The 10101-nt window shown below is 40.8% G+C and overlaps 1 protein-coding gene across 1 annotated transcript; it reads left to right on the top strand.

The window, feature by feature from the left end:
• The first annotated feature begins 1020 nt into the window (after positions 1 to 1020).
• Positions 1021 to 1371, top strand: LOC148252736 (uncharacterized). Its single transcript, XM_088210354.1, has one exon. The coding sequence runs from the start codon at positions 1021 to 1023 to the stop codon at positions 1369 to 1371; it is 351 nt and encodes a 116-aa protein (XP_088066480.1).
• Positions 1372 to 10101: the final 8730 nt, after the last annotated feature.

The following is a 10101-nucleotide window of genomic DNA, read 5'->3' as shown; positions in this document are numbered from 1 at the left end:
GATTTTAGACCATCAGATGATGGGTTGTCTAGATTTTAGGACCAAATTTGGGTCCCTGTCACTGTCAGGATGACTATTCTCAAGGCTGCCCATGCCTTCAAACTGTCCATCCACTCTATAAGTACCAAGATGTACCAGGACCTAAAGCGTCGATACTGGTGGCTGGGAATGAAGAAGGACATTATTGACTATGTTACCTGATGCCTTACTTGCTAGCAAGTTAAGGCAGAACACCAGAGACCTAGTAGTTTGTTACAGGGCATCCCAATTTTGGAATGAAAGTGGGAGCATGTAACCATGAATTTTGTTACCGGACTACCCAGGGCTTGTTCTAGTCATAATGCTATTTGAGTCATCGTTGACAGACTAACCAAGATCGCCCATTTTTTGCCCATCAAGACCACTGACTCCACCAGCAAATTAGCTTGCCTCCATGTCAATTAAATTGTTCGACTCCATGGTGTTCACTCATATATTATGTCGGATCAAGATCCTATATTCACCTCCCACTTTTTGGATAGCTTTCAGGAAGCGCTTAGATATGGATTGTACTTTAGCACTTTTTATCGTCCCCAAAATGATGGTCAGTCTGAATGCACTATGGAGACGTTGGAAGACATGTTGCATGCTTCCATCCTCGCCTTTGGTGATAACTAGTATAAGTATCTTCCTCTGTATGAATTTTTTTATAATAACAGTTATAATTCCAGCATTAGTATGGCTCCGTTTGAAGCCCCTTACGATAAGCCCTGCCCTTCTCCCACTTGCTGGAGCGAAGTCAGAAACCAGTATCATTTGGAACCAGACTTCATCTAAGAGACTATTGAGAAGGTTACAATCATTTGTAGGAACTTGGCTACTGCCCAAAGTCGCAAGAAGAGTTATGTTGATAACCGTAGATGACCCTTGGAATTCCTCGTTAGAGACTAACTCTTCCTTAAGATTTTTTTCCACAAGAAAAAATTGCAGTTTAAAAAAAGAGAGAAGTTGAGCCCCTGCTATATGAGATCATTTCGGATCATGGAGCGTATTGGACCCATGGCGTACCACCTAACTCTGCCTCTAGAGTTTGTGGGTCTATATGATGTTTTTCACATCTTCATGCACAAAAGGTACCATCCTAACCCTTTTCGTATCATTCCTCATGATGAGAGGTCGGTACAAGTCGATATAATTTATGAGGAACTCCTTGTCAAAATTCTTAATTGGATCGACAATGTTTTACGCGACAAGATGACCCTCATGGTGAGGGTACAGTGGCAGCACCACACTTTGGAAGAGGCGACATGGGAGTTGGAAAGTGAAATGAGAGAGAAGTTCTCAGACCTATTCGAAACAAAGATAAAATTGTTTAAGGTGGGGGAAATGTAACACCTCGCTCATCACCACGCTAAATTTGTAACTGGAAACTCCTATTTATTCGGGTCTTAAGGGCACCTGAACTCATTTAAATTTATTTCATAGCTTTATATCATAATTTGTAAATTAAATTCGTAATTTTAATTTTATACTGATTTCGTTATTTTATTTATATTTATATTTTCTTCTTATTTTAATTTTTATTTAATTTTATATATTATTATTATTATTATTTTATTTTATTTAAAGAAAATAATTTTTTGGAGAAAACAAAAGAAAGGGAGAAATCCTACGAGAAAACACCTGCGGGAGAGGCTCGCTTGCGCGGGAACTATGCGATGTGCGCGACAAGGCACAGGATGTGCACAGTGTGCGCATGTCCTATCTGTATGGGGAGAGGGGCCAGTCCTGCGCACGCAGGAAGGCCTGTCTAAACGTGTCACATCGCGAGCGAACAGGGCCAGGCACCGCACACCGTGTGCACACTGTTCGTGCAGTAGGCCTGCGCACCAAGGGCCTGCGCACTGTAGGCCCTGTGTGCTGTAGACCCTGCGTGCGGTAGGGTAGGCCTAGGCCTGTAGCGTGCGATTAGGTTGGACGATGACTGCAGGCTAGGCCTGCAGTGCACGGCCGAACTAGGTGAGGCGTACTATCACCTTGGGTAGTGTGTCCTTGCCCCTTTGGGCACCGTATGCCACCTTGGGCGATGTGCTGCCACCTTGGGTGGATAGCCACTACCGGTGGAGGAAAGTTTCCTCCATTTTTTGCCCTGCCATCACATCATGTCAAATCCTTAATTTTCCACTCAACTCTCTCTCTCTTCTCACCGAATTTTTTCACTTGGTGCAAATCCAACGGTCCCCATTGTCTATAAATAGGGACATCTTTCTTCCATTTTTCCTCATCACTTCCTTTTCATTCTTCCATCTTCCAAGAGTTAGAGAAAGAAGGAGAAGAGGAGAAGAAGAACGATGTAGGAAAACTTTAAGGTTTTGGTAAAAAATTTTGTATTTTCTTAAACATTTTAAGGAGCATTTCTAGAAAAATCAAATTATAAAGTTTATGTTTTGTGTTTTGCATCTTTTCTGTTTAATAGGTGATTTGTTCTTGATTTCAAGCATGCTATATGATTTTATAGGCACTTGATGATTTGCATGTAAATTAAATAATATGAATCCAGTGTTAATTTTTTGAAATATTTATAAAAAAAGAGAAAAAGAAAGAAAGAGAAGGGGAATGAGCCTGAATGGTCCGAAAAATATGTGAATTTATATTAACATGCATAATGCATCAAGTGTCTCGGCGTTTTATCTCTGAGGGGTATCTGTTTTCCCCTCCCCCATCTGGTCTGGAAAGACATTAGACAACCGTTCCCTATAGATGATTGCAAACTCTTTGATGAGAGCGGCAATACGAATATCTATTAGGTGTCACCTCTGGCTACATACTGCCGTGCCTATAGAATATCTGATAGGACCACTGCAGTTGGTACGGTCATGGTCATGGATCGTACTATGATTTGGTGAGCCAAAAATGTGTCTGAGCAAATTGTCATTATCTATATCTGATTTGGTTATTCCACATAGGTAGTCAAAAATCTGTATCTACCCTCAGAGATGGAAGTCAGAACGACTTCGCAAAGCATGACACAAAAATCTTAGCATTTCATGATTTATTTGATTTTCTCTATTGTTAAATATGATGTCTGATTTGATTGTTGTGATTATGATGTGATAGGTATGAGTTTTTCTTTAATAAATAAATTATTTTCAAAAAGTAAGAAAAGACTCTGATGTGACCTGTTGGTAAGTATTAATGACATAATTATTCACTTTTAAAATCTTACGATGTTAAATTGTTGCGATACGAGGACTTCCCAAGAGGTCACCCATCATTGTACTACTTTCGCCAAAGCACACTTAACTACGGAGTTCTGATGGGATCCGGTGCATTTGTGCTTGAGTGCATGACTTTTCCTGCACTCTGATGAGCCTAATCACATAGTGAAAGAAGTGGCCCTTTTGTATTTTGATAATTTGTATTTTTTTGCCACTCTGGCATTAGTTATATGGGTAATTAGAACTCAAAAAATCATCACCAAAAAGAAAGAGAATGTGTGACATCCTAAGTACCAGGTGGTAGAAGGGAGCTAGATTGTAATACCCAGAATTAATTTTAAAAATTTAAAATTAATGTATAAAATATAATTTTTAAATTTATGAATTTTTATTTAATGTAAAAATTAGGAAAAAATAGGTAGAGGATGAAATTGAAAACAATTTTGGAAAAAAAGGGGGAAATATGGATTCATGGGGTATTTTTGAAAGAAAAATCAGAAACGGGATGTCAAAACATAATTTAAAAAAAATATACCATGTAGGACTGCCCAGTCAGCAACCCCAACGAACAGAAACATGCCGTGTGGCAAGGCACGCTGACTCGGTGCCACGAGGGAGGCCACGCTAGCAATCTGCGTGCCCGCGATTAGATGGTTCAGATTCATTCCCGCGTACGTGCACGGTTCGAATCTGATCCCCCTTTAAACGCGATTGTACGGTTCAGATCAAATTGTGATGAACGATCCAGATTCATTTTTTTTAAACGCGATCGGACGGTAGAGATCAAACGCGATGAATGGCCTAGATTAAAGGGAGATGGGTATAAATATCTCACTTCACACCGAACCCTAACCCTAACCGCCAACCCCCCCCCCCCCCCCTCCAGAGAAGAAGAACTAGTCACCGGAGAAGGGAGCCAACTGCTGCCCCCTGCTGCACCGAAGCCGCCTCCGACGACCAAAAAAAGGTAAAAATTCTCCTAGTCACTCAAAATTTTATTTTGAACACCCCCATGGCCAAATCGAAGCAAAAGGACCGGCGGATGAGTCAAAAACTGCAGGTAAAACCCGACAACGCCGCCGTGGGAAAAACCAAAAATTACCTCTGAAGAGGCCCTTCCTAATTCTCGTTTCGTATGATTTTTTCACCATTGTATTTACCATTCTATTTTCCACAGGTTGACCAAAGAAAAATGCCTAACCGTGAAGATGAGCTGGCAGAGCCGCCGCACCAGAAAACCCCACTGTTGGTAAGCCTTTATTTTTCGACTTTTTTCAGCCAACCGAGCCCCCTTAACGTGTTTTCTTGTAGAGATAAGTATATAACCAGTAGAAATTGGCCAAAACTGACCGAAAACGGCCAGTCCAAGGCAAACTACCACCGCAGGTGGCGGTGTCGTCGTCAGAGCATGGTGGTGCCGCCGTGCTGGAATCCTAAAATTGGCCGAAAAAAGTTTTTAACATTGATTTTGAGTTTTTTGGGGTATTTCTAGGTACTTGAAGCGTGTTTTAATCTCCAAAGGAAAATTCAAGAAACCCGGGGACCGCTAGTAGGCATAGTTGAAAGTTTGGTGTTTCGAACACCGATTCGAGTAAGAATCATCACCTTATTCCCTGTTATTGAATTAAAGTTTAATTATAGATAATGCGGCATTTTATGTAATTTAGAAAACCTTAGTAATTAATTACAGTTACTAATAGAGCCAGAATCGGTTATTGTTTGATTTTATAGTTTTAAAAGCATTATAATACACTAGAATTGGTAAGATGATTCAGTTGTGTTTCCTTGATGCATGTAGTGCTTATTTTGCGTGATTTACAATTAAATTGTGAAATTAAAAATTAAATATAAACAGAAAATTACTTGATTAAGGGAATGAATGAATGGTAGCCTTTCTGGATATCCTGAGAGATGGTGGACGGACCAGGTATATAGGAAACCCTACCGTGAACGTTGCCTCATACCGGATGGGGTATCGAGGATTGGTATTTTGGTGCTCATACCGGACGAGATATTGAGGAATGGTATTTTTTACGCTCATACCAAATGGGGTATGGGGACAACCAGTTAGTTGACAATGTTGAATAAGGGTTCACGCGTAGTGGGGGCATCCCTATGGACCCCCATGGATACCAATAAGTAGATAAAAAGAGAAAGTTGTTGTTCTGGTTAATTGAATATGATATTATGATATTGTTTGTGTTATTGCCTTCATAGGTCAGTTTTGAAAATCTCACTACGGTAAGTATAGAATAAATGATTTTATTTTTGATAAATGAATTTACTTAAATTAAGAGCTCCATTAATCGTTTTCATGATTTTTACCAACCTTCATTTTTGTATCGATGAGTAGTGTGATATTCTTACTAGGCTAGTGTAGCTCACTCTTTCATTAACCATTTCAGATCAAGAGGAACAAGATCCAGATCCCGACCCATAAGAGGGTTGCGAATAGGATGTACAGTTGTTTACTTTCTATTTATTTTTTTGATTTTTCATTGTTCTTTTAGAAGGGTCATTCTGGTATCCCTATTGGTATCCTAAATTATTGTGTAAGGAATGTAAACCCTAACTTTATTATTTCACTTCAAGTTCTGGGCTGTTATAGTTGGTATCAGAGCCGCGTTCCTCGAAAAAAACCCCAGGAAACACCGAAAAATGAATTATCACTCAAACATTCATTGTGAAATACAGGTACAGATAGATGAGGAGAAGAAGACCCCTACTAAACTGAGTAGCCCGGAAGCGTTCGCTTTGAGAGGATGTTGACTGATTATTTGAAATGCTGGAGAGACTCATTGCTACCTAGCAGGCCCAGGAGGAAATGTGGGAGCTACTTGACCCTCCCCCGCTACCATAGGTTAAGCCACCCCAGTACGACCCTGCTCTTCCATAGTACCACCTGGCACCACCACAGTATAGTCCGGTGCCCCAACTGCATCACCCAACCCACACAGTATAGCCCGGTGCCCCAATCGCATCACCCAGCACCACCATAGTACAATCCAATGTCTACCATATCATCCAGTACCACCACAGGACCATCCAGTCCATCCTCAGCACAATCCAGTCTCTCTTCCATGGGATCTAGTTCCTCCCATGATGGACCCAGGCTACATTGAGAGGTATAGAAGACTAAATCCATCTACTTTTGTAGGGGCATCATCCTTTGAAGAGGTCGAGTACTGGTTGGCTGAGATAGAGAAGGGCTTCACGACTCTTGAGGTGATTTTCGAATAAAGAGTCATACTTGCCACCTACATGCTGGTAAGAGAGGCACGCTGCTGGTGGCAACTCAAGCAGGCCACCCTACCCGTTTTAGTCACTTGGGAACAATTCTTGATGGCCTTCAATACAGAGTACCTCCCAAAGTATCTCCGACATCTGAAGAAAATAAAGTTTGCACACCTAGTCCAAGGTGACATGACTGTATCAGAATATACTCGAAAGTTCTTAGAGTTGGGCCGATATTCCCCTAAGAGCATGATGGATGAAGGCAGAAATGTAAGAAAGTTTGAGTGAGATTAGACAGTAGTTGTATGTGTTCGAGCTCAGTACTTACTCGGTCGTTCTAGCCAAAGCACAGCTAATGGAGAGGAACCTTCGTATTTTTCCTCCAATAGTAGGAAACCTCAGACCCTCAATTTCACACTGCAGACTAGCACCTACTGCACCTGTTCAGCAAAACAAGAGACCTAGGCCAATGACTTAGGCCCCTGTTCATATTCTAACAATAGAACGCGATAGGACTTGCTAACACTGCGGCAAGGATCATGGGGACCGACCCTACTATCGCCTCAACAATACTTGTCGTATATGTGGGAGTGCCCAAGAAATCAGAACCAGGTCAGACCTCCTATCTAGGGCAGGGCTAACAACCTCACTCAGCAAGATGCAGAAGCCAACTCAGACGTATACAGGGTACGTACACTATCTATAATCATCTTACACATGTTTTGATTGATACTAGTGTCTCACATTCATTTGTTTCACATGCCTTCACACCAAACTTGAATGTATTACCTGAAAGATTTGAATCTGTGTTATTTGTGTCTACTATTGAGAGTAGGACACTACTGGGGGAGGTTATATACAGAGCCTGTGTTATAGATATAGTAGATAGAAAATTAAATGTGGACCTAATGGAGATTGACATAGGAGACTTTGATGTAATCTTAGGAATGAACTAGCTAGCGATGTATCATGCCACTATAGATTGTTTTCATAAGAAACTTGTATTCAACCTTCCTAATAAAGAGTCATTTATAAACTAATAAAATTCTTTAAACATTATTCACTCATGACAATTTTTTCTATTATCAAGTGCTTTAACTCGGCTGTTTTCTTTAACTAGGCAAACCTAAGAAAAAAATTTATATTTAAGAGATTCTGGTAGTCTGAGACTTCTCAGATGTGTTCCCAGATGAACTACCCGGACTGTCAGTGGACAGAGAATTTGAATTCACTATAGATCTTCAGCCAAGCACCCAGCCTATTTTGGTTGCCCTTTACCGCATGAGTCATGTTAAGATAGAGGAGGTAAGGAAACAAATCAATGAATTGTAGGATAGTGGATTCATCTGACATAGTGTATCCCCTTAGGGTACTGGAGTCACATTTGTAAGGAAGGGGGATGGGATGTTAAGGTTATGTATTGACTACAGATGACTGAACAGGGTCATGATCAAGAATAAGTACCCCTCTCCAAGATCAATGACCTTTTTGATGAGTTGCAGGGTTCCTAGATCTTCTTCAAAATAGACTTACGTTTAGGTTACCATCAGGTAAAGATCAAGGCGCAAGACATTCCCAAAACAGCTTTTCGAACCAAGTATGAATACTATGAGTTCTTGGTCATGCTATTTGGACTAACCAACGCACCAGCCATCTTCATGAATTTGATGAACAGGGTTTTTAGACAATTCCTAGATCAGTTCGTCATTGTATTTATCGATGATATCCTAATCTATTCAAAAAGTCGATAGGAACACGCTCACCATCTAATTCAAGTTTTGCAGGTTCTCAGAGAAAAGAAGTTGTATACAAAGTTGAGTAAGTATGGGTTCTGACTCGAGCAAACTACTTTCATAGAGCATATCATATCAAGGGATGGAGTGTCAGTGAACCCCAAAAACGTTGAGGCAGTGCTCGGCTGGAAAATATTAACCTCGGTCAAGAAGATTTGTAGCTTTCTGGGAATGGCAGGTTATTACCGTAGGTTTGTGGAAGGATTTTCTAGTCTAACTGCTCCTTTGACTTGGCACATAAAGAAGAACATTAAGTTTGAGTGGAACAAGGACTGTGAAAGGAGTTTTTTAGAACTAAAAAAATGGTTGACTACTGCACCTGTGTTGGTCTTGCCGAGCGGGACAGGTGGATATACAATTTATAGTGATTCCTCCTACCTAGGGTTGCGTTGTGTTCTGATGCAGTATGGGAAGGTCATAGCCTATGGGTAGGTCATAACCTATGGGTCTAGGCAATTGACGAGTCATGAGAAAAACTACCCCACCCATAACTTAGAACTTGCCACGATTATCCACACCTTGAAGACTTGGCACTATTACTTGTATGAAGAGACCTTTCAAATCTATACCGACTATAAGAGCTTGAAATATATATTCACTCAAAAAGATCTCAACATGCATCAGAGAAGATGGATAGAACTCCTCAAGGACTACGATTGCAACATCTTATATCACTTGGGCAAGGGCAACGTGGTAGCCGACGCACTCAGTAAAAAAAGTGTAGGTATATTAGCTCACCTAATGGTTTCAGAGTGCAGGGTAATAAGGGCCGCACAAAAGGTACGACTTCAGGACCTGAAGAGAGTCATATTCTTGTCCCACCTGGCTGTTTAACTTGAGTTGCTCCAGAGAATAAAGGAAGCCTAATCTACCAATTTCACCCTAGCAACCTTCAAGAAAGATGTAGAATAGGGAGCTAATTCAAAATTTTAAGTCTTTGCCAATGGGTTGCTTAGATTTTGAGACAGCGTGTGTGTTTCATGTGACAGTGAGCTGAAAAGAGACATCATGATTGAGACCCATAGCTCAAAGTTTTTCATGCATCATGAAAGCACTAAGATGTATCAAAGTATGCGAACCCAATTTTGGTGGAACAAGATAAAAAGGGATATAGTCGACTTTGTTTCTAAGTGTTTGATGTGTCAGCAAGTCAAGGCAGAGCATCAACGCCTAGGTGGGCTACTTCAACCATTACCAATTTCAGAGTAGAAGTGGGAACACATCACAATGGATTTTGTAATAGGATTGCCCAGGCACACTCGGGACATGATGTCATTTGGGTAATTATTGATTGGTTCACCAAGTCTTCCCACTTCTTGGCCATCAAGATGACCAACCCCTTGGACAAGCTAGCAAAAATGTAGATCCGGGAGATAGTCAGAAAAGACAATCCACACACTGGAGGATATGCTCCAAGCTTGTGTTCTTGACTTCGGGGGCCATTAGAATGATTATTTACCCTAATAGAGTTTGCCTACAATAACAACTACCAAGCAAATATCGACATGGCTCCGTACAAGGCGTTATATGGCCGCCCATGCAGATCGCAGATCTGTTGGGAAGAAGTGGGTGATAAAAAATTGTTTGGTCCAGATCTTGTGGAGGAGACTACAACCAAAATAGTTAAGATCATAAAGAACATGCAGACGGCTCAAAGCAGGAAGAAGAGTTATGCGGATACCCAAAGGAGGGATTTGAAATTTGAGAAAGGTGATCGGGTGATCCTTAAAGTCATTCCTTTCAAGGGAATCAGTAGATTTGGCAATAGAGGGAAACTAAATCATTGGTATATTGGGCCATTTGAAATCTTAGACAGAATTGGTACCGTCGCCTATAGACTAGCACTACCTCCAGAACTATTCAGGGTCCATAACGTG

This window comes from Carica papaya, chromosome 8 (assembly GCF_054855325.1).
Source record: "Carica papaya isolate Zhongbai chromosome 8, ASM5485532v1, whole genome shotgun sequence".
NCBI lineage: Eukaryota > Viridiplantae > Streptophyta > Magnoliopsida > Brassicales > Caricaceae > Carica > Carica papaya.
This window is presented reverse-complemented; position numbering and strand designations above follow the sequence as displayed.